Raw genomic sequence first — 24,970 nt, forward strand, 5'->3', positions numbered from 1 at the left:
GTTTGTTTTTTAGTTTCCTTTGAAAGTAGAACTTTAACTCATAACATTTTGTTCTTTAATGATTACAACAAGATTTTTCTTGATGAGACGAAAATTCATTGGGTTTTATTTTTCCTTCTGTTAAAGATTAAAGGTTATTGCTCTTAATTGAAAAAAAACTTTTTTAGATTATTAAAAGAAATCATTGCTAAAAAAATATTAATGATATTTAATTTATTTTTAATGGGTAATTTGATTTTGATAATTCTCTAATAAGTTGTTTGAAACTAATTCTTTACTGTAATTAAATTTAATTATAGTATTTAATTTAAATTCAATTGATAAATAAGTTAAATTTATTGAATTTTATTTAAATTTTAAATTTTAACACTTAATTAAAATACCACCAGCCATTGAATAAAAAACATAAAACCAAAATATAGGTTACATTGCTAAGTTTAAAAAGTTGATCTTGCTTTATTTTTTTAATTTTACGAGTTTAAAATTCCAGGTCAGCAATCAATGGGAAAGGGTGTCTTGTTTGGATTTATTTCTTAAAAGTTTTTTTTGATTAATACATAAATCTCCTCTTTTATCCATTTTAATTGTGTAAATATTTTTAAAAAATATTGTTTTGTTTAAAAATATATTAAAATATATTTTTATTTTTTATTTTTAATATTATCATATTAAAATCATCAAAAAATACTAAAAAAATAAATTAATACTTTTTAAAAACAAATATATTTTTAAAAAATATTCAAAAATAAAAGTTACCCAAATCCAAACAGGGTAGTCATGAGGAGAATAACCTTACTGTCAAATAAAAAAGAAAAGAAAAAAAAGTCGAGTGTTAACTCTGAGCAGGAGATCCCTTGCCCCAAACAGCCCCGTGTTGGATTGCATAGACAGTATGACACTTGCCAAACGGACCCCCTCACAAAGCTTGCATTTTTATCTACTGCACAATTCACACGCAGTTTTATTAACAATAAGCAGAGAGACAGGGATACAAGAGAAGCAGAAGCTAAATACTACTCCATAGCGTAGCGTTTTCGAAATTCAAAAGGCCAAAGCTCAGGTTCCTTCGCTTACTTCACTTCAATTTGTTTTTTTCTGCATTAAATTCCTGTTTTTCGTGACTCTCTTTTCTTAGCCTGATCTGATCTGATCTGGGTTAAATTTGGAATCGGGTTTTCTTTCTGTACTAATAACGGCGAGTTATTAACAACTGATAAATGGTGGGATTTTTACTTATGAGTTGGTGGGATTTTATTTTGCAAGAAAACCAAGTAGGCTGTTTTCATGTCGGTTTAGTTAAAGGCCTGCGAAAATTTACATTACTCATTGTGGTAAGAATCTGTATAGCATCACCTTATTTGGTGAATATATTTACTGCCCTTGTAATTATCCTTGGTGATAAAGGATTTTTTTCCCTCTAAATTTGCGTGATAGATGAACAAGTTTTGGTTTGAACTCTGTTTCAAATTCAAATCACTGCAACATTTTCAGTTAATTTCTTACTGTTGTTAGGCTGTTGATTAAGATAGGCGTGTGCGGATTCGTAGGCATATTTGAATCTTGTTGGGTCACAAGTCAAGGTGTAACTGGAGATGGAGGGTTAGGTCATTTGGAAGAAGGGTTTTATTTGATTTTACTTGCATGTAGACAAACTAAGATCATGTGCTTCAATGATGTATAAACAACTGTGGAAACTCAAAGTGTGCTATGATGACTAATAATAAGATCTGCTTTTCTTGGTGAATATGTTGATAATTATTTGAGAACAGTTAGAATTAGCAGACCCTATTAATGCAGGGGAAGACTAGAATTCGATGCTCAAAGCATCAGCATATTGCCAATGGCCATTAGGGTCAATGGATTTGAATAAAACAGCAAAATGGGACTCACTTGATTCAAATCCAGTGGGCTCATGTCCACCTGCATTATATTGATGCTCAAAGCATCAGCATTGTAGCAACCCCCATCACTGTAAGCTGAAACCTGACCCAGTTTATTCTTCCATGTTTTCCAAGTTCCAACCAGTGATGACCTAATAGTTGGCTGTAGCTATGTTGTCCTATGGTTACTCTCTTTTTTGTCGAATAAAAGTAGCTATGTACTTATAGTTTAGCAATCACTTCTTGAATCATATTATAGTTTTAAACTTCCTAATCTCACTCATTAGATTATTTGGATCAGGTTTTGTTTTGAAAACTTGGCTCACTGTTATTCTCTGTTTAACTACTTGATGCATTTCCAGAGTAAGCTGGTTGTTCGATTGTTCAAGGACTTCCTTGTTATTCTGTTTATTGGAGTTATTTTGGAGTAGATCACTGGTATGTTTGGTGAAGTGGAAGTCTGCAGTACTGTCAGAATCATTGCTGAAAACTTGGACAGAAATGGATTGGTTCCACAGAGGTCTATAGTAACACACCTGTTGAAGGACTTATTGAGCATGAAGGCCAGCAAGGATCACGGTTACTTTCTTGCAGTAACTAATTTGAAGAGCATAGGCAAAGGGGAAGTGGTGAACAAGTCTGGCGATGTGTTGTTCCATGTAGAGTTTAAATGTCGAACCTTCATGCCTATGAAAGGAGAAATTTTGCAGGGGGTTGTTCATCGCACATTTAGACATGGAGTCCTATTGAGATGCGGACCTGTCAAGTATATCTTCCTCTCAGCTAGGAAAATGCCAAATTACCAATATACTTCCGAGGAAAATCCAGTCTTCTTGAACGATGAGCTTGCGAGGATAGAGAATAATGTGCTAGTCCGTTTCTCTGTGCTTGACGTGAGATGGATAGAGAAAATGTGGGATATGAGAAGGGATTTCATGATGCTTGCAAGTTTAGTAGGTGATTCCCTCGGACCAATTTCATTATGTGGATCTGATGAGTTAGACTTATAGATGTTTAGATCAGCATTACTGTTCTGCTTGTGCAAAAAATTTGGACTGCTTGTCTGCGCTGTGAGCATGAATTTTAAAGTGTAAACTGTCTTTTAACATCGTGGAAAATTTATGAAGCATTTTACTTGAGTAGATGGCATGCAGGCGCTACAAGGATCAATCTTGGATGACATGGATGTCAAAGTCTTGGAATCAGTTGTGGTATTAAGGTGCAAACATGGACATGTTATTTCAAAAGAATACTCGAAGATCAACCCATTCCCCTTATCAAAATTCAATGTTGTTTGGCGGTAGAAATCTCGCACGTTCATGTGAAATAAAAAGATTGTAAGATAATTTTAATATTTTAAGCATATAAACACAGTGGAAAATTAATAGCATATATATCTTCTGTAGTATTGAAATAATTATCTAGAGATTTATGTGCTCTTAAGAATAAAAAAATCTTATAATTTATGCTAAAACTTTTGAGTTATTTTATAAAATACAGACTTTTCATTAACTTCTCTTTAGCTAGACTAGGAACTGGGGTGAGTAAAAAAACCAAAAAACTGAGAAAATCAGAAAAAAAAAATAACCGAAAAAACCAAATTGTGAAAAAAAACCAATTAAACCGATAAAATTTTGAAAAGACCGACCGGTTCGGTTTCAGTTTTGGTTTTATAAGCCTAAAACTGAAAAAACTAAATCGAATCCAAACCGAAAAAAACAGAAAAAAACCGAGCCAAACTGGTTTGAACTGGTTTTTGTCCTAAAAAACCGAACCGAACCGAAACCGGTCGGTTTGAACCGGTTTCGGTTTTTTTTTTTAAATAATAAATATAAAATTATTTTTGATATCTTTTGAATCCCAAGGTAATAAAAGCTGGTCATTATTTTTTGTTCTAAATATAAAATTAAATGACTTTGGGGCATATGATAAATTTGGGAGAATATACTGATAAAAATAAACTAATAAATTAAAGTTTCAAACCATTATGCCTTCTTTTACACTTAATTAACTCAACATCTTCTGAATTAACTTTTAGAAAAAATATTCAAGTTATCCAAATTTAAAATAAAATAAAATAAAAAAACACCTCAGATCACAGGCTGCTGATGGTGTAAAAGGTTTATTCTCATCCTTAGATTTTTCAAACTTTATATGTAAGGGATTTTATTTATTTAAATCATTAAGCCAAAGTGAAAATGAAAAAAAAAAAAAAAAACTCAAAACAAGAATGCAAACTTAAGTTTCATTTTCAAGGCGCACTGCCCTCTCCCTTGTATAGTCCTGACCTTACCCTCGGAGGCATCCATCTCAGCTATGGCCTGACTCGTAAGCGTTCTGAAATTATATGCTAAAGACACGACCCTGGCCCAACCTTAGTCCTGGTCCTTGCTCGATCCCTAGATGTCTCAGGCTAGACAATCCACAGACTTGACCATCGAAAGTCCGGACTCAATCCTTAGGTGTCCTATCCTCCACCCCTACACCTAGACTCGATCCCGACCCGAGCCCCTGCATCTCAAACTCGACCTTAGGTGCTCCGAACCCAGCCTAGGCCCGATGTTGGGCATCTTCGGTTAGGTGATGCATGTCCATTCCCTAACATCACCAACCCGACCTAACTCACGGGTTGTAAAAATTAATTCTAAAATTTTTAAAAATCATTTTTTAAAAAAACAACTTGATGCCAGTTTATATTTTTATATAAAAAAATAATTTTTCACATGTTTTTTCTTCTTCTAATTTTAAAAAATAAAAACACAGAACATAGAAAGAAAATATGATCTCAAACAGCACCTAATCATATTTACTGTGATTTTTGTTTTGATAAATGTGTCGTTTTAATAATTACTCTACCTCAAAAACTTACTTTATTATTTGCTAATAGTAAAATCATCGTCACCAAAATGCGATAAAGAGCTTCGCAGGTTGACGTGGCCTGAAGCAACTGGTTGCAAATTCTCCGTCACCATAACTACATAAGAGACGTTTTTGTATAGGACCCAGACAGTCGCTGCGCAAAACAAAAAAACATGGTCAGTCACACATCTACCAGGGCACGCACCAGTGCCAACTGAGGCCTTGTGAACTGGGAAGAGAAAGAACCGAGGAGGAGAACGCGTCACAACTCGGTGAGTCCACAACAACAAGGGCTCTCTTTTATCATCTAGGACGAGTTCAGGTTCTTCATTATTGAAACCCTTTTGATGTTCGTCTATTTTGATGCACTCATTACGCGAAAGTTAGTGTTTTTTCTATTTTCCCGCTTCTAACTAATTTAGTAAAGGTTTTGTCTTTGTTTCATATGGGAGCATGCTATTTTTCAATTCTGTAAAGTTTTTCTTTGTTGTCAGTAGTTACTTTTTTTCATAAGGATTTTTGGTTAAAGCCAGGTTTATGGGTATGTTTTGTTTTTGTCATATCTGTTTTTCTTCAACACGAGAGAAGTCAAGAAGGCAAGAAATGTTAAGAGCTTATTATTTTGGACTTTTTTAACTATGAAAATGTTGTATTGAAGTGAATAAAGTGAATGAAGATGAGTTAAGAGGCTATTAATCAAATTTCTGTGCTTTCTTATGTAAAATGCTATGTTATTGTCTGGTTGAAAGGGACTGATGAGTGCATTGAATTAGTTAATTATGCTTTACCTGGAAGAGGAGAGGACTCTAAATACCTGTTGTTATGTAAATGCGTAAATGAATGGAGTTATTTGGTTTCAGGAATACGTATAATTTTCTTTTGATATGATACAATTCTGGGCCCTTGTAAATCAGAAAATAGGAATGTGTGTCTATAAAACTTAATTAACATGTGGTTCATCATTGTGCATTTTGTTTGGACACTGCAAAAACACAAGTTACAGACCTAATTTGGGTTTAGATTGAAAGTATAGATTTAAAATGGAGTCACACATAAGGCTATGCCAGGGTTACCATGTGTAAATGATTTTGAAACCCTTCACCAGTTTTTGGGGGTCCTAGCAAAGACTCTTGCACATAAACAATAACCATAATACCTGTATGAAACAATTGAAACATATGATGATTCAACCATTACTTTGAAGTACTTTTAGTTGAGTGATAGAAAGTTTAGCTCTTATGGGAGCTAAGACATGGTTGAGTTGAGTTGTATAGAAGAACTGCAAATACCTTTGCTGACTAGGTAGAGGCAATTGACGCTCTAGTCTGATGTAGGAGAACTTGCTGTAGTTAAGACTTATAATTTTCTGCAAGACTACTAGACAACCATCTATATTTTCTGGTCCTTTGATTGGTGCAGTGGTTTCTTCTTGTTGTTGTTTCATACTCCAGGCATATGCATACTTGAAAAACAAAAACTTAAAATAAGCTTAGGGTTATTGCAATATGTTGATCCCTCTCTACTCTTTCGAACTTTATCCTTACTTTCAGTGCTTTCTCTCCTTTGTTTTACTTTTACCGTAAAATAAAGGAGTTGAAATTTATTCTCCTCTTCACTCCAAGGCAATATAGTTGACATGGATGGAAAACTTCCCCTCTGAAACCTTGGGGATGTTTGATCATGTGAGCAAAGGATGAGATAGCTAATGGCTGCATGGTTTAAAATCTGCCTATGGGCTCTGTGGGCTAAAATGTTGTTTAATTCAACCTCATTCACTGCATGCCTTTCTGGATGTTGAGCGCAAGAGGGCCCCAAGTTCCAACTGCATTTTTAAGTTTTGGGCTTAACAATTCTGCTGCTGTCTTTTGCGGTTTCTGTTCTGGTTCATATTTTCTTCCAAGTCGGCTGACTAGTAACATGTGTATAGAATTCTTTAAAAATTTCTTTTAGTTAATAATAGTATCTGTGCAAACCCTGGGGGACCAAAATAATGCATGGGGCTACCTAGTTAATTCAAGAGGTAGTGTGTTTGGCTTTGTGGTTTGGTTTGCAATAGTCTGTCTGCTAGGAGTCTCTTCATAAAGCTATGCTCTCGGTTTCTTCTTTCCATTATTGTTTATTAGCATATCTAAAGCATTTTAGGTGGTGCCACTTAAGTTTGGTAAGACATGACAAATTATCCTCAAATAGTGGTAGTTGACTAACTGGTCCTTAATGTATTCTCGGTAATTTGCACCTCAGGAGTCTTTTCTGTATAGCTGATTATTCTCGGTAAAGCTCCGAAACCGGAACTGAGATTGATTTATTTCTTACCTTTTGGTTTATGACAGGTGAAAAAAGTGGAAAAAGGAAAAAAAATGTTTCTCAAAGTGCAGTTGCCCTGGAATGTCATAATACCAGCTGAGAACCTGGATGCCAAAGGACTAATGCTCCAAAGGTCAATTGTTGTCTGCCTTTTAGCTGACTTTGCTAAAAAACGGGCCACCAAAGATCTCGGATACTATCTTGCTGTCTCAACTTTGGAGAGCATAGGGGAGGGAAAAGTCAGGCAGCACACAGGGGATGTTCTATTTCCTGTTGTTTTCAGTGGTATCACCTTCAAGATTTTCAAGGGGGAGATCTTAGAGGGGGTTGTTCACAAGGTGCTCAAGCATGGGGTTCTCTTGAGATGTGGGCCAATTGAGAATATCTATCTCTCTAGTATGAAAATGCTAGATTACCGCTATGTGCCCGGAGAAAATCCAGTTTTCTTGAATGACAAGACGTCAAAGATTGAAAAAGATGTGGTGGTTCGTTTTGTTGTGCTTGGAACAAAATGGTTAGAGGCAGAAAGGGAATTCCAGGCTCTGGTCAGTTTAGAGGGTGATTATCTTGGACCGGTGTCTTAAAGTTCTACCTTGCACTCAGCTGGAGTATCATATCTTCTGAAGTTTTCTAATCAAATTAGTTTAACTGCCAGCTTGTTGGTTGTTTCTGTAGTATTGTATATCCTTGTGCCACTCTACTCCTTTTTGTGATTGTTGTCTTGGAGTTCTTGCAACTTCAGTGATTGCTAGACTATATGTTTAGCAACTTGATGTTTCCTTTTGTATGCAGATGTTGACAAATAGTATAATTGATTCGAGGACATCTCATCTTTTGTTGATGTGTTTGTGTACCAATTCTCTTAGCTTTTATATTGTTTTGAACTCATGTTTTGCGAGGGAAAGTTGAGAACCGAAACTCAGTAGTTGGTGATGCGCAGGTGGTCAATGATATTCTATACTTTTGTGAAGTTTAAAACCTAGCCTCAGCTATATTGGCTTAGTTTCCCTTCAATCTACTTCTCTCAAATATTTTCTGAGCTTACTCCAGTCACAACCAGAGAAAGCAAATATTTGTCCGGGAGTCTTCCTGCCCAATGAACACAATTGGGTAGCGCGTGCACATTCAAATGCAACCGCGTTGCCGCAGAGCTCTCATGTTACAATGCGGAGTAGAATTTCTAACATGACCCACAAATGTGGAATCATGCCGCAGCTGATTGCCCTCTTGCTGCAAGGTGCAACTTCTTTGATTGACTATACTTTAAAGTTGTTTGGTTGAGTATTTCATTATAGTGTTGGAGCCTGGTTTATGGTTCCACAACTTGGAAACTTTGCCAGTAAAATTTGGCAATGAATCTTCAAGGGTAATCTAGTTTCAACAAGAACAATTCATTCAAAAGACGGGAAAAGAGTATTCAGGACATGATCAAAATAAAAAACCTCAAAGTTGATGTATATTGTATGTATTTATGAATCTTTCTTCTGACCTGCAGATTTACACGCTTCATAGCCTCATTATTGCAAGCAAAGCAGAAACCGATAACTTTTCCCATCACTGCACACGCCACAAGCATCCCCCATTTGATACCTTGAAAAACAATTAATCAGGTTACTTCAGAATCTATATCAAATTTGTCTGGGGCTAACCCCAGATCCTGCTTCAGAAAGAAGTGCCGTCCTACTCATCATGAGAACTCCACATTGTTTTTCCACACCGGTGTCAAAATTTTGGTGTACCCTGTTCCTGTTAACCAAACAACAATGCAGCAGCCGCTAAATCTAAAACAAGGGAAATTCATAGGGAGGCGAATTTGTGGAAAAGAGCTGGGTAAAGGGTGGCTACATATAAATTAACTAAAAATTATCATCATTATAAATCAGCAAATAGAGTATAACATCATTAAGGTAAATTTGGAGCATACATTAAATGTAGACCATTAAGTGAAAAAAAGGAATTCATTACGAGAATTCATGAAGAGGATAAGGATCTTCCTACAGACGAGTCAAATAATGATCCCTCCAGATTATTCCAAAAACCCTCTCAAAAGCTCCAATCTCATAAATACAGCTCATGGTCTTGTATTTGTAAAACCATCGTAGAAATAACTGATATCTAAACAAGGAATAGATCAAGCGTACCTTTACATTCATAACCATTCTACACAATACATATCCTTTATAAAGTACCACTTCAAACATATTATTCCTTTCTTTAGTTCTATAATCCAAACATAATCATACAGCTTAATTATCCAAAGGGGAAAAAAACAACAATGCAAAATAAAAAAGTTCACAATATATCATTGCTCTATTATTTTGCAACTGAATAAAGCACCCTCTCGAACAGGTAAATGGAAGATAAAAGCAAAACTTTATTTCTAAGTGTCAAGTGTTTGTGTAACGCAGAAGTTGCAACTAAGAGCCATTGTTCCAAGTGCTCACAATAACCATTAAGATGACACTTTTTGCTTGAAAGAAAACAGTATAACAAGAACATGACATGCTTTGATGAAAATCCAACACATAAACACATAAGCAGCTCCACTGCTAGACTATCTACCTCTCCTCCTCGCCTACAATAGTTCAAAGAATGAAACGTGATCCATGTAAGAGGGAATGAGGTATAACAACCCTTGGTTCAAAATAAACAAACGGACAGGTTACATTGCTCTACTAAAAACCTTATTCTACTCAAAATGAAGTACTAATCATTTTCAAAAAACGTTCAAGAAAGTTCTGACCACTAAATGAAGAAAAGAAAAGAAAAAAAGTAATGGAATTAAGCAGCAACAGAAGCTTTCTTCTTCCCTTTCTTGTTTTCATGTGACTTATCATCTCCCTTTATCATTCTTGAGAGTATATCAGCCTGCTTTGTGTTTCCCTCCTGGTTAAGACTCTTAATCAAATCCTCATAGCTCCTCCAACTAGTGACTCCTCCTTTCTCCATAATTTTACACAAAATTGAATATGCATTGAGAGTCTTCCCTGCTGCTAAGAGAGCATCCAACACTTTATCATAGCTTTTAAAGTCTATGTCACAGTCCCTCTGCAATCCAAAATCTAACAACTTAAGAGCAGCAATGGTCTTGCCCTTTTCAGAAAGAATGGACAGAAGACTATCAAAATTGACATTACACTGACTACTCATGAGGAGATCAATGCGTCCAAGGGCTTCCTCTTCATGACCTCTCATGAGAAGAGCTTCCAAAATCTTAGCAACCAAGTCCATGTTCTCTTTCACCCCCTTCTCCACCATACTTTTCATCACACGACTAGCAGTTTGAACCCTACCATCTTCATACAAACTCTCCATCACTGACCTGAATACTGATGAATCTGGAAGGTGTCCATCTTCAATCATACTATCCAAAGCTGTTTTAGCATCAGCTGGCTCACCTTTCCTCAAGTAGCTCTCGATAAGCAACCTGTAAGCATCAGCATCTCGGGGGATTCCTTTCCTACCCATGATCTTTAGAATTTCAAAAGCAGAATCAGGAGTTCCTTCTTTTGCATGCCCACAGATCAAATTATTAAAGGCAAGAGGATCCTCAACACCCTTTTTCAACAGCTGCCGGAATAAGATTTCTGCTTTTCCAGTCTGTCCATGGCTGCACAAATACTGAATAACTGGGTTATAAGCACCAGACTCCATTTCCAAAGTACTCTGTGGCCTTAAAATAATATCATTCTCAATGAGCTTATCCACAAACTTCACTGCCTGATCGTACTCCTCAGCCTTGCAGAAATTCTCTATCAAGACACCATAATGTCCAGCTTCTGATGGAATGCTCAACTTAATCATTCCATCAAGCACATCCACAGCCGCTTTCAAATCCCCAGCCTTGCACTGACTGTTCAACAACTTCAGGAAGATCGAATTATCCTTGGGTGCAATGCGTCTCCTCACCATTTCCTTCAAAATATCCTTAGCCTCAGTCATTTTCCCAGCATCACAAAGATCTGGCAACAAAGTCGTATACGTCACATTATTAGGCTTAATACCAACCGACTTCATCTCTTCAAGCAACCTCAACCCATCATTAATTCTATCCACTGCAAAATACCCTTTAATCATGGTCGTATAACTTATCACAGTAGGTGCAATATCCTTTGCCTTCATCTCAGCAAACAACTTCTCAGCCTCCTCCATCCTCTTATGCCTATAATATCCATTAATCATCGTATTATAAGTAACCACATCCGGAGATATCCCTCTAACCTTCATATCTTCATAAAACCTGACTGCAGTTCGCAACCTCATTGACAAAAAGAAGCCCCATATCAACACATTATAAGTATGCCTAGTCGGCCCAATCCCTTCATCTAGCATCTTATTAAAAAACCTTTTGGCCATCATATACCTCCCTTTCCTCACAATAACCTTAAACAAAGCATTATAACTCTTAACACTCCTCTCCACACCCAATTCTTTCATTTTAGAAAACATCTTAACAGATTCTTGAACTATCCCAGCCTTACCATAACTATCGATTAACAAAACAAACATATCCTCATCTAATTCAAAACCCTTCTTAGGCATATCTTCTAAAACAATACAACGGGCGTGATTAAGCATAGAATATCTACCCAAAATCTGGATAATCTTCATGTGGGTTTCGCGGTCGTGTTGAATTAAACCCGCCCGTTCAACCCACCTGAAGAATTGGAGCGCGTGATCGGGCTTTCGAGCTCCGTGCAAAACATTATAAACTAAAGAATGATCGAATTCGGGCACTAGAGCTCGAATCGAATTCTGCAACCGGGTCGTCCAGTCCCGATTAGCCATCATTCTACAAATTATATCCTCTAGTTTTTCAGGGCTTCGATGCTGCTGCTTAGCTCTCGGGATTCGCTGGTATTGTTTCTCTTGAGCCACATTTGGGGTTTCGGTTTTTGGGTCAGGTTTCGGGCCTGGAGATGCGGTTGTTTCTGGGTTAGGGGAGATAGGATCTTCACCTGGAGCTGGAATTGAAGTGCAGAAATGGAGGTAGGGTGTGAGTGAGATTTGACAAACCCTAGGTTTTAACTGAAATGGTTTAGAAAAAGCGATATGGTACCCCATTTTTCTTGTGAGAAATGGTGAAATACAGAAAGAGGTCTAAACAACTACTTTATGTTCTTTCCTGGGAGCTGTTAGAGTAAGAGAAGCGGGAGGGTTACAGGGATGCTACGCTGACACTAGGGTTTAAGGGAGGTGAAGCAATAGTTTGTGGGTTTATTCAAATTAATCCCTCAAGTTTAAGTTCTTTCACAACCAACTCCTTAATCTTTTGCTCCCTCAAGTTTAAATGATTTCACAACCAACTCCTTAATCTTTTGTTTTCCCATTAATCTCCTCATAGCAGTGCCCCCTTCCAAGTTCCACCAAAATCTATTAATTTTTCTTGGGGTGAACAATAGAGGCAAGGCTCTAAAATAAGCTTTGACTTGAATGATAAATGGATTGTTTTCGGGAATACTCCGAAGATAATTTTTTTTTTTATAAAGGCATTACTTTGGGTGAAAATATCTTTTTCTATGAGAGCCTAGAAAAAAGATATAGTCTAATTATGTTATAAAGCAATTTTTAAAATCTTAATTAAATGATGACGAGAGCTCTATCGGGAATATTATTCAGTAATTTCATGGTGAATGATTTTTATAATATGATTTTTATAAATTTAATTTTTATAAATTATATTAGGGGTGATTATTTTCGATTCGGTTCAGTTTTTATCAAAAAAAAGTAACAAAAAACCAAAATCGGTTCAAACCGACTAGTTTCGGTTAGGTTATTTTGGGAAAAAACCGGTTTAAACCGGTTTGACTCGGTTTTTTCCTGTTTAGCTTGGTTTTTTTCCAGTTTGGGTTCGGTTCAGTGTTTTTGGTTTCAGACTTATAAAATTGAACCGAACCGGTCGTTTTTAAAAAATTCTAATCTGTCATCATTTCACCATTTACTTTCTTGTCACCATCCTTCTTGCTGTAATGTCCTTCATCTATTTCTTTTCCATGGCTATAATTGAGGTTGGTGTTGATGGTTTCCTCTTCCTTCTCAGCATGTCCATCCAGGTTGATAACCTTTTGCAAACTTGACCCAAGACCGGCCCTGTTGAATAATCCCTATCTGCAGGACAGCATATGAACTTTAAGCGCAGCAAAAGAAATTGAAAAACAATTGTAGTTCAGTATTCTTGTTGAAATGTCTAGTAATCTGCGCCCGGTAAGTTACGCAGGCTTCCCTTGGCATTTAGTAAATTACTATCATTTGCTCCAACAATATCCTGGACGTTCAGATTTTCCTTCTTGATTGCCATTTTATCCACCCTACTGTTCTCTAACAAAGTTGTATCTTCACACAGGGATGCAGCAAGGCAATGGAGAGGTGTGTTCCCCTAGTATCCTTCTGATTTAAAAGGGTGCTGAGCCATAGATTTTTATGGAGATACTCCTCTGCTTCCGGCTCTCCACGGCAAAGTGAAGGACATTCCAACTTTTCTGGTCAACCAGTTCACAACAATCTGGGCAGCGTGATATGAGCTCTCTCATCACGAGTACATGGACTCGGCCTGCTGTAGTGTGGAGAGCTGTCCTTTTCCCTTCTTGTCACCGATGTAAGCAGCAAATTTATCGCATTCCACTAACAATTTCAAGTACTCTTTTGAGTTCTTCAAAAAACATATGATATTAATGTGCTTTTATCTTAAACAAGTGTCACAATATAATCTTGATTGAACAACAGCTTCTTCTGGATTCACTATACAAAATAATGCCCCTATTAATTAGCCAAAGACAACGGAAAAATACACCACCTTAATCATTGTAATACACTGCTGCACGCAAAGCTGTTCTGCCATCGGGGCCCTGATAAATGGCTGCTGTGCAAGTTCCTAATATTTGAGCCACCATGTTTTTGAATCCCCTCTCTAAAGCCATGTAGAGTGGAGTCTCACCAGCATCATTTTCAGCATACACAAAATCAGGGTCATCTTTGGTCGATTTGCTCACCACTGCAATATGATCATGCCGCTCTGCCCCGTACAAGGCTGTGTCGTTCTGGTAGTCATTCTTAGCATCTGTCTTGCTTCTCCGTACTCCTTTCAAAGTCTTCGATTAGCTTTTGCACTTGCAACAAGGAATTGTACTATTGTATGGTGCCCATATCTAGCTGTAATGTGCTAAGGAGTTTCGCCGTTGGAATTTGTCTGCAATAACAGGGACGGACACTTCTCAAGAATAACCATGAGAAATTGGGATGACTTTGTTTTGGCAGATGGGGGAGGGACATTGCTAACTCCTCGCTGCAGCTTTTGTGGTACTGATGAAAACCATGCTTTACTGATCTCGGGGACTCTATTGATTGGTTCATATATCTTCTCAGATAAGGCTGTGATGTAAATATGGAGAACTGTGTTTCTGTTTGGGGTCACTAGGCATTGGAGTTGATTTGTATATTCCAGAAAGGTTTCAGTTTCACCCTCTGCAGCCGCCTTATATAGTTCAGAGTCGATGCATGTAAAAACATGAGTTTGGTCTGCTTTGCTTGTTTCACCACGAATGGAGCATACATTTTCCTCCATCTGGATCAGTTTAGGATCCACCTGCACTTCCTATCTTTGGTTAGGTTGTTGTTACTACTTTCCCCAGATGCTGCAATCTGAATTTAAGTAGACATGTATAATTGCTCTCTCAGCTCTTTCATATATCATATACGAAGCACTCTTTCCACATACGAAGTCATTGGCATGGTACTGTGATAGAAATTAATACTGAAATCACGCGCTTGGAATAGCCTTAGCAAAACATATCAGTGGTGTTCTTTTCAATTGAATTATTGATGATGTCGTCATAGAGGAAGACAGCCATTATGATTTACCTCATGGATAATCCTCTCGAGTATTTTACTTATTACCATGCTAGTGATGCCATCCATATCGTATTGCAGTTAAACTAATTAAATCTTTCCATAATCACTATCAATTAATTGCAGATTTCTTTGCATGTTGGACTTTATCAATGCAAAAAATTAGCACGTCATTTGAAGCATTTTAGCTTTTGAACCCTCATGGCTGAGAGAAAGCATAAAATGACACATTAATTAGTTTGAGATGTTTTCAGGGTCTGGATTGAAGGCAGCTATACTAGCGCTTTAGAGTTAAAAAATTCTTAAATGCAATAATTTCCCCCCCTCATGTTTGCAGCTCAATTGCTCTGTTTGTTCTCAGGTGTGTGAAGCTATCGTTTCCAAGTTCAGAATATACTAGTTTATCTATTACCTGCAAATTGAATCTAGCATTTTGCCTGAACAGCTTCTGCTAATGTGCTGCATCGTATATGTGCAGGTTTTGGCAGGGTGACTGTGTTTTTTTGAGATTGTCATATGAAGGCCCTTAACTTGTATTTACTGCGTGCCGTGTTCTTGTCATTTTTTTTATATTTTTCTTTTCCTGCTAGAAGAAACGCTTAAAACATCAAAACCGTTAGGGCAAAAACAAAGAGGGAGTCAACTTCATGCTCTACTACCAAAGTGGAGGGCCCAAGAATAAAGGAGAGGTGCTTGAAGATGAGAATCGTATGATCTTGCTTCGACTTCCAAAGAAAGTGGGGTGCTAAATAACAAGAAATTAAAAGAAACAATGCTACGAAATTAGAAAGGTGGTCTGTTGGTGATTGATAAAAGCGATGGTTGTTCTGAAGAAGAGAATCGAATTTCTTGAAATTCACATGATGACAGAAGATGGTGGGAGAAGAGCGAGATTGATCGAAGTGTTGGTTTTCGATCTAATGATAGGATCGATATCACGTCATGGATTTAATGAGTTCATTATGCTGTTTAGCTCCACTGGTTCTACTTAATGAATACATTATGCAGAATGTTGGAACTCAGGGTCTTCTTCATCCAGCAACATTACCACATCAAGTTGATTGTATCGTGCAGCTTCATGCAAGCAGTGTTGTGCTTATTATTTGCCATCCTCATCGATGATCTGGCAGCTCCCCTTCCCATTTCCACATCATGGTAAGTGGTTTTCATTTTCTCTATCAGAACCCGAACAACATTAGAATGTCCTCTCTTGCTGCTATGTGAAGAGCTGATGCAAAAGCAACGAACTCGAGTCAAGGATTATCTCCACTCATTCTAACATACCAAACTGCATGCAATGTGGAGGAATGTATTCTTGGTTTCGTAGCTTGAATGTAGAATTGGTCTGGCTTTTTCCGGAGTGGATCAGCTTTTCCATCCATGGCAGCTCGGTACAGGTGAGGTTCCATGTATCTGTCACACCTATCTGGCTACCATACCTGGCAATGCCACCAGCAGAATGGTTGAAACTTACAACTTCACTTAGTTTTGGGAATCCAACTTCATTCCCAGGTGTTGGAACTGCCTGTGTGTTTGTGAAGATTGATTCATAGGAAGGCAGCTTTCCATGTACTTAATTTCCTTAAGCAAACAAGCTAGCTCACACACACTAGCTAGGTTGATGAAACAAAACAGTGTGAGAAAATAATGAAGCGATATTGAATCTCTTGTTCTCTCTCACACACTTAAAAGGGATTCTGTTCCGAGAGAAAGATGCTCTCTTCAAGCTTAAGCTGTTAATTTTGGGTTAGGAAACGAGACACTGAAGACGATGAAGCCTGGAAGACCTGCCTTACTCGTGCAGTTAACTAGTCTCCTTTCCTCGAAAATGGGCTGGGATGGGTTGGGCCTCGCATCAATTTTAGTCTGTACACCAAGCCCATAATATTACAAAAGGAGAGTCAGTCAAAGTCATCGTCTACCTAGTTAAAGAAGGTGTTGCTGGTGCCTGCCTGCCTTGAAAGGCTAAAAAAAAATTAACAAGAAGCCTCCTTCCGCACCCTGATTTTTCCTCCTCTCAATCAAACGAAACTCCTCTGATTTCAGAATAAAATTCAAAAAACTTCATCAGCAGCAGAGCAACAATGTCCCAATTCGTGTCTAGCTTCTTCAAAGAAACCACAAAACCCTTAACATCAGGTCGACGTCCATGGTCCGTTTTCCTAGACCTCACCTTACTGAACCTCCCCTCTTCAATCCACGACACTACCACAAGGATAACCCAAAACGTCCTTCATTTCTTGGTTAATTACTCCATAATCCTCTTGATTATCCTCTCCTTATCCCTCTTAAACCATCCCCTGGTGCTAATCGCCTTGTTCATTACTCTAATTGCCTGGCTCTCTCTTTATTTCTCTCGCGAGGAGCCGCTTTGGTTTTTGGGCTATCAAGTGAGTGACTGGGTGGTGTTGGTTGTGCTCTTTGTGGTTGACTTTTTGGTTGTGATTTGGGGTGGGGTTTTTCAGAATGTTGTCGTTGGTGGTGGGATCGCTGTCGTTTTGATGCTTCTGCATGCTGCGTTGAGGAGTACGGATGATCTTGTTGCTGATGATATTGAAACCTCGCCGTATGCCAACTTGCTCTCTGATGATGATGGTGACTATAATGCTCCTCCAACTGGTGGCTTGTAGTTTTGCCTAATTGGATTGAAAAGAAAAGAAAAGGGAATTGTTTGGTTTTAGCTTAATTAATGTCATCTTGACTGTAATTATGGCATTGCATGCTTCTCTGTTATGGTGATTTGATGATTTAATTGTTGCTTAGAATGAGTTACATACCCAGTTATCAACTTATTATGCTTGTTTTGGTCTGTGTCTAAATTACAGTGCTTGGGAATACTGGGACTAACACCTTTAACCAAAAGTTGTACTTCACATTTACATTTAGGTAATCACTCACAATTTTTTACCTATGTCAAATGGATTTTGATGCAGATTTTTTGTTTTCACTACTTGTGTTGGTGATGCTGTTGTGTTGAGTTGCCATGGCTTAGTCTTTGCATTATGTGGAGATTAGCAGGAACCTTCTCTCTATCCCATCCCGTGGGAATGATCTTTGTTGATTGATGTTTCTCTGTTGCTTCATACCTGTATCAAAGCACAGGAGCAAACCTGAAAACTTAGGACGTCAAGGTCAAGTTAATGATGATGTTATCTGTTATTGTAGGACATGGAACCGAGATCATGCTCCGACTTGAAATCTGGGAACAAGTTGATCCCTGCTATAGATTACTTTTATGTATTCATTTCCTCGCTTTATGGCTAAAAGTAAATCTCAAATATATCTGCTTTGCATCTTGTTTACCGGCTTCCTTTTAAGCAGCTGCTGCGGATACAGAGAGGTTGCAATTGTTCTCTTGAGATTTGCTTTTAGCCAGACCCTGAATATTTACAATTTTTTCCAGATATCAGAGGACGTAAAATCAACATCCTGCATAGTAAACAGTAACAGCTTCTTCTTCTTTTAACAGCCCCTTTCTTGATGATTTACGTGCCTTGATTCCTTGGCTTTGGATAAGCTAGAATCTACAATTGATTATCATTGTTTTTTATTGTGGTGAAGAGGCAGAATGTTGCTGGCTTTGAATTTTGAAATTATCACACAAAGCTTCTTTATCATTTTGAGGTCTGAAATCTTGCTGTCAAGAATAACAATGTGTGTATGCTTCTTTGTCATGAACCGAACAAGAGGGATTAAAAGGGGGAAAGGCAAAAGGAGTCTATGCCAGTTGCACATCCTGACTGGGAGGGTTTCAAAGTTGCTCTTATCTTGGACTGGGATTTCATAGGGTTTTTTTTTTTAATCTTCACTCCTCAGCATTAACCTAATTTATTCCATGTAAAATGGTGGCCAATTGGCCATTCTAGCCCAACACAACCAGATGATTCTAAGGTCATACCCAACCTGGAAAGGCTTCGGCTAGTAGCACGAGTCCTCATTGAGCTGTTCTAAATTTAATCCATGGATTCAGGCATTAGTCCAGAATCCCCAAATCTGCTATTAATAAAATAAACAATCCATATTCGTCTACAACTTGTGTATGGTTTCTACTATGTCTGCTCTCCTTGCAAGAAAAGTTGAAAAAGAGAGAAAGCAGAGTGGTTTTAGCAAATTCATCCGCTGTGCATTCACGATGATGCAAAACACACTGTTGTCTCCGACCACCTTGACCAAGATCACTGTTGCAAGAGATGACATTTCGCCGCTGAAGCAAAGATGTTTACGGAGGATGAGCTTTACGACCATACGAGAGAACCATCACAAAATCTTTAGCTGAACTGCCCACAGTTGTCCGTATTCTTTCAGATGCTGAAGCTGTCTGCAACCACCAGTCTACCAAGTTATGCAGCTGCAACGTTGAAACCACTGGCTGACCACGCATTGAGATCTCCACCTGTGGAAACTTGAGCATTACTCGTGGTGTTTTAAAATTTCCTTAATTCCTTAGGCAGTAGTCTTCAGATAATTTAGGAGTACACTTCACCGGCATTTATTTTTTACATGGATGGTAGGTAGTAAACAGTTCCATCATCACAAAAACTGTTGCAGGTCTTGTTAAAGGACAATATCAAAAACAAAGAGAGTAGCAAGACTTTTTCCTGTCATACATCATGGAAGATGAAATATAGGAACCACAGAAAGTAATTTGGACATTCAAGTTCAAAGGAAAGAAATCTACGAATGAAGAAAAAGAAATGCTGTCCACTTCCATTTACAATAGGAAAAGAAGAGGGATTGAAAGAAATAAGATTTTTTAGTTTTGTATGCACAAATTGATTAACATGATAAACGAACAAAGATGAAGTTACCTCAGCTTCCCTAACAAGACCCAGCTTCTGGGCAAGATACTTCTTTATGTATGAAACAGGCAAACTACCATCCCTACAATAAAATTGCAACAACTGATCAACAAAATAGTTGTTGGTATATTTGTTAAAAAAAATAGAAAAAGAAAAGGGTTCTTGGTATAAAGCAAACTTCAGGTGAGAACACAATATAAACAAAAACAACCACAGGAAGGGAAAAGATAGAGACTAAAATATGCTCTATATATTAACATTCGCAGATGACCTGAAATCAGACAGTTGAGTTCTATTTTTGCAATGGAGCAGAACAGAAGCAGAATTTTGGAGCAAATCTACAACTTTAAAGTCACAGATACTTCAGAATAATCATTATTAAGATTCTAAATGAAATTCCGGCCTAGAAAAAGAAATTCAACATCAGGCATGATGTGCAGAGTTCATGTAATCAATTAAAATACTTCATGATAATATGATGATTGGCTTCATTTTCACAGGACAACACCAATATGTTTTTTATGCTATGTGCCCCTATTTTGATTGTGACCGCCAGTGTGCAATCACAGACTTAAACATAACTAAGCATGCAAAACCTCACAGACAAAATTGTAGTTGCAACTGCCCATTGAAGCAATGAAGTGAAACTCCCTATTTTCTGAGGCTTCTAACATTCAAAATTTTAAAAACATGGTTTCAGGTGTTGCTGATATTTGAAAAGAGTGTTTGCTCCTGGACTTTCAACAACATCATTCTCTCAATCTATTTTCTTCACAGAATTTCATAGTTATGTAGAGTGAAAGAAATTGGGGGAATAGCTACGAAAGAGCACAGGAGTCATAAATATAGTTTACTTCTAGGCTGTGATTAGTTTTGTTTTGCTGGAGTGTACCTGGAAGTACATGTTCATCGAAACCATAAATTGTAAATGGAAATGGACATCATGCTATTATGATGAAACAAAAGGGTATAAAAGCTTACAACATAAGCAACGGGAAATTCTATGTAACCAAAACAAATAGAAGGGAAATCAAAGTGCGCATAGAAAACATCAGATAAGATACAGTGTCATTGTCGCTAAGAAAATATATCTACAAAACTTAGCATAGATGCAATTACAATTTCACATAAATGAAAACCACGGAATTTGTTTTACAAAACTGAAGAAAGGTGGCGATAAAACACATCGTTTAACCAGAGCCTATGTCAAAACTCAAGAGCAAAATGGACACTGACAAGCAAACCAACATTATGAATAAAAACCAGGTAGTGGGGTTAATGAAACTCACTTAACCCTCAAGTAGCACGAAGATATCTGTGGCAAGGGCGCACTTCCACCCCTGAAATTATGCCAAAAAGAAACAATATTTAACAACATGACATGGCGTGCTTGACCAATCATCAATGAATCTTTAGTAATGGTAAAGAAACAAAATCTCACTGCTCATGATCAGAAGCAACTAATGAGAACCATATTGGACTCAATCTTGTATCACATTTACTGTTTGCATCGACAATAGTCTGTGCTGGAATATTCAACCCCTCAGAGGGAGCTGCTCTTTTTTGTTGCATGCCTTGCAGCCGTCTAGATTTCACGGAAACTGAAGGCCATGAAGTCGAGTTGGATTCTTCACCATTAACTTTCGATTTATCACCGTGCTCCTTAACACTGGTTTTGAGTGATTGAGCTTTCTCCTGGGCATCAAGCTTCTTTATTTGGACAAGAATTTCCTGTAGTTCTGACTTATTAGACTTTGTTTTGCTTGAACCTTCAACCGAGCAATTTAAGGGTTTCCAAAAATCAGCTTTCCCTTTACATGGTTTAACACCATCCTCTGAAACTTTATTAGGTTTGTGTTGTTTGGGTGACTCGGCAGTAGAAGAATTCTACACCATGAAAATAATTACACAGGAAATTACTACGCATCAAAGGAAAGGCACGTCATTTTCAAAGGACCCAAAACAAAAAGGTGAGAAAAGTTTTAGCAAGAAAACTTGAAGTTTAACGACTTCTACCTGCCTTTTAGTTTGTGCAATTTTGCTTAAAGTCTCGGGTGAGCTTAAACTCTCATAGTAATCGTCCACTTTCTTAACCAGCTCCTTAATGAGAACAGGAGATTCTCGTTTTCTGGCAATAGGTTTTGATCTTTTTCCTGTCAGAAAAGACTTGACGGATATCTTAGGTGTGCTGACTACCAATGAAGAGAGAGATCTCTCCTTTCTTCTACCTATCAATGGAACTGAGTGATCAGCTTCTTGGACTGGCATGGCTTCTGGGACTGCTGGCGCAGTTTCTGGGACCGAGGGCACGTCTTCTGGGACCAAGGACACTGTTTCAGGTTCCTTGGCCTTCTTTCTATTGGAAAGGAAGATTTTGGCCCTTAAATCTTGCCAGCTGTGGTCTGCCCTGTTGATTAACATAAAGAAAGAAAGTTAAAACAGACCAAGACCATGCTGCTGTAGTGAAATCCATGACCAGTTTCTCAATTTTGGTTGTCTTCCAAGTTGAAAATGGACTTCTAATTGTTCTGTGCCATATAAACACGTTGAGGCACAGGTTCAATCATAATATTTCAAGATTCTATATCAGAGAATCCTAATAAATAAATTATGCATCCCACATGAGTGGCAGGGCAGGGATGCTGCCCAGGAACATGCAGCATGATAATTGATTTCCTAGTGTCACATTGCATGTCTACAGTTTGCAGCATATACTTACTGTTTGGTGTAAATGTCTAAAAAATTGACTCGGAAATTTGATATCTTCCTTCCAAGTGCATTAATTAGTAGTGTCAAGGATTGGTTCTGCAGTTGGAAAAGACAGAGAATGTCTAGAAAATCGTTTCAGTGATTATATAGCGTCCTCCTTGGTCAATCATTCTGACACCCTAAGATAATTTCACTTGCACTGCATGGAGACTACTCAAACAGCATTCGAATACGTCCTACATATGTGTAATACGATAGTCCAACTATATCAGAAACAGCTATGTATTGTTTTGCCACGGCATGCACTTAAGATGCTTTATTAAAAATTGCTGTGGCATAAACTTGGAAATCATAAGAGAATGAGATGATCAAATACCTGAGCTTTTCAAGCGGAGAACAACCTAATTCAGTATCACAAACTGGACAACTGTCCAACTCCTCATCAGTTATCTTCTTGTATATGCATTTTCTGCAAACTGTTTCAAAAATTAAAATGAAGAAGCAGGCATCAGATATATGCCCGATGAGAGAATATGTATATAACAAGACACACTTAAAACATACTGATTAAATGATAGAACACTAAGAAACTGTTTCTAAAGGAAAATAAAAATGCAAAACCTTTATTCATCATCCCCCAAACACAGTACTGTTCTCACTTGACACGGCATGAACTTATCAAGGACCTGACAATTTTGATGGACTTGAAGAGCACAGCGACCATGCAAAAGCTTCGAACAACCCCAAGTTAAAATTTTACTATTTCAGCAAACAAATTTACTGTAAGCTCACATCATACGTTGCTCAAACACAAAAGAAAAGGCTATATTTACCAATCAAATTTCAATCTTTTCCTTAATTTCAAAATCAAACTCCCAATCCATTGAGCAAAGAAAGACCAGGAAAACAAAATGAAGAAAAAACAAGATCATAAAACCGCATTTCACTCCTCTCCATATCACAAAAATAACCAATTAAAACAATAAACCAAGCTCAACTCCGAAAAATAAAAGATGATACACAGATTACGTGAACTAACAATTAAGCGCCCACAACAAGAAACAAAACAAAACAAAGAAACCACATCGAATATCACAAAATAGAAGAAGATGAGCACACACAGAAGTGAGTGAGAGAGAGAGAGAGAGACTCACAAGTATGGAGGCACTCAGAGATAGTAGTGGCGTCTCTGAAGAGCTTGTTGCAAAGAGGACAAGTCATGCATGCCGCTATTTCCTCTCTTTGAACCTTCACCACCTGGCCTAACATCATCTTCGCTAACACCCCCACCTGCCTTTGGGTTCTCACTAAGCCACTAACACTCTCCCTTGTTTCACGTACCCGACACGGTGCATGTAATCAAGACCCCACAAATCACGAGAGTTATTTATTCTTTTCCAAGAAAAAACCACGACAATCACAAGCAAGAATCGGCGAGAAGAAAGGGTGGTAGTTGGGCTGGGTTGGTGATTAACGATTCTAGACAAATTCTTTTGGCAGTGGCTTTGTGCTTGGTGGGCGAGAAAACGGAATTTAAGAGAGCGATATTATCAATAAAAACAAAAAAATGGAGAGAGTGAAATCTTGGAGTATTAGAAGAGAGGGCTGGCCTTGTTCGATTTGGACAATGGTAATGGCCTTGATATGATTTGTTCGAGGCTCTCAATGTTTTCGAATATAATCGCACAGCCTCCTCCTACATGACAAAACTAATACAATCTCTAAGCCTTGCTGTTGATTTATACTTGCGAAAAATTTAATTTTTTTTAGTTTTAAATTAATTTTTATTTTATATTTTTAGACGTGTTAATATCAAATTGGATTTTAAAAAATAAATAAATAAAAATATTTTAATATATTAAAAAAAAAACACTTTAATTTACTACGTTAACCACGCCTGTTTTTATTTTTATTTTTTCCCCAGAGGAAGCGACTAAACTTTTTTGGAGAAACCTCGAACAAGTCCTTCATTATATAGGAAATTTAGATTGAGTTTCCAAACATTCTTTATCCTAATTAATTAAATCTTTAAAAATCCCTAATTGAGTTACTTACCTTTTCCAGGCTTGGAGCAGTTAATTATGTCTCGATTTGTTAATGGATTCTGTTTAAATACTAAACTTTTTCCAAAAAAAAAAAACTTGATGTTTTATGCTAAAATAGACGGTCATTAATGGGCAAGTAATGCTGAAACCTTTCATTTATTTTTGAATATTTAAATAATTTATTAATTAATGATGGATACTGGAATTATTTAAGTTCCTCCTCTACTATTAATCTCTGGTTAATTAAGTGAGTATTTGAAAACACGGTTATACCCGTGCTTTTTAAAAAATTAATTTTATTTTGTTAAAAATTAATATTTTTTTATATATTTTAAATTGTTTTGATGCGCTGATTTCAAAAATTATTTTTAAAAAATAAAAAAAATAATCATTTTGATGCATTTTAGCATGAAAAACACTTTAAAAAATAACCACAACCACGCTCCCAAACAAACTTTAATTTCACGTTCTATATATCAATATCAATGTCTCTACAAATATAGAATTGTACATGATTTTATGTTTTCTC

At 37.2% G+C, this 24,970-nt stretch overlaps 5 protein-coding genes across 8 annotated transcripts; 3 read left to right on the plus strand and 2 right to left on the minus strand.

Annotated features, from left to right (window-relative positions):
- The first annotated feature begins 850 nt into the window (after positions 1 to 850).
- LOC7498035 (DNA-directed RNA polymerase V subunit 7) lies at positions 851 to 3,022 on the plus strand. The gene is made up of 2 exons (XM_002314617.4): positions 851 to 1,060; positions 2,243 to 3,022. Exon 2 carries the CDS (start codon positions 2,321 to 2,323, stop codon positions 2,888 to 2,890), a length of 570 nt encoding a protein of 189 aa, XP_002314653.1. The 5' UTR covers positions 851 to 1,060; positions 2,243 to 2,320; the 3' UTR covers positions 2,891 to 3,022.
- A 1,796-nt stretch (positions 3,023 to 4,818) lies between these two features.
- LOC18102490 (DNA-directed RNA polymerase V subunit 7) lies at positions 4,819 to 7,884 on the plus strand. 3 transcript variants are annotated; one of them, XM_024609713.2, is made up of 2 exons: positions 4,819 to 5,061; positions 7,070 to 7,884. In XM_024609713.2, the coding sequence occupies exon 2, from the start codon at positions 7,097 to 7,099 to the stop codon at positions 7,625 to 7,627; it is 531 nt and encodes a 176-aa protein (XP_024465481.1). In that variant the 5' UTR covers positions 4,819 to 5,061; positions 7,070 to 7,096; the 3' UTR covers positions 7,628 to 7,884. The 3 variants fall into 3 exon arrangements, with proteins under 3 accessions (XP_024465481.1, XP_024465482.1, XP_024465483.1); XM_024609714.2 differs by having other exon boundaries at positions 4,820 to 5,011; XM_024609715.2 differs by lacking the exon at positions 4,819 to 5,061 and adding an exon at positions 5,102 to 5,121.
- A 1,570-nt stretch (positions 7,885 to 9,454) lies between these two features.
- On the minus strand, positions 9,455 to 12,221 carry LOC7473559 (pentatricopeptide repeat-containing protein At2g37230). The gene has a single exon (XM_002315694.4). It carries the CDS (start codon positions 12,105 to 12,107, stop codon positions 9,825 to 9,827), a length of 2,283 nt encoding a protein of 760 aa, XP_002315730.1. The 5' UTR covers positions 12,108 to 12,221; the 3' UTR covers positions 9,455 to 9,824.
- Positions 12,222 to 16,972: 4,751 nt separating this feature from the next.
- On the plus strand, positions 16,973 to 17,518 carry LOC7498038 (PRA1 family protein D). The gene has a single exon (XM_002314619.4). The coding sequence runs from the start codon at positions 16,973 to 16,975 to the stop codon at positions 17,516 to 17,518; it is 546 nt and encodes a 181-aa protein (XP_002314655.2).
- A 1,343-nt stretch (positions 17,519 to 18,861) lies between these two features.
- Positions 18,862 to 24,091, minus strand: LOC7474161 (E3 ubiquitin protein ligase DRIP2). 2 transcript variants are annotated; one of them, XM_002315697.4, is made up of 7 exons: positions 23,551 to 24,091; positions 22,773 to 22,872; positions 21,704 to 22,094; positions 21,129 to 21,574; positions 20,977 to 21,027; positions 19,697 to 19,769; positions 18,862 to 19,281 (listed from the first exon to the last, which is right to left on the minus strand). In XM_002315697.4, exons 1-7 carry the CDS (start codon positions 23,666 to 23,668, stop codon positions 19,108 to 19,110), a joined length of 1,353 nt encoding a protein of 450 aa, XP_002315733.3. In that variant the 5' UTR covers positions 23,669 to 24,091; the 3' UTR covers positions 18,862 to 19,107. The 2 variants fall into 2 exon arrangements, with proteins under 2 accessions (XP_002315733.3, XP_024465003.1); XM_024609235.2 differs by lacking the exon at positions 23,551 to 24,091 and adding an exon at positions 23,018 to 23,136.
- Between the last annotated feature and the right edge of the window lie 879 nt (positions 24,092 to 24,970).

The sequence above is a fragment of the Populus trichocarpa genome, chromosome 10 (genome assembly GCF_000002775.5).
Source record: "Populus trichocarpa isolate Nisqually-1 chromosome 10, P.trichocarpa_v4.1, whole genome shotgun sequence".
NCBI classification, from domain to species: Eukaryota; Viridiplantae; Streptophyta; class Magnoliopsida; order Malpighiales; family Salicaceae; genus Populus; species Populus trichocarpa.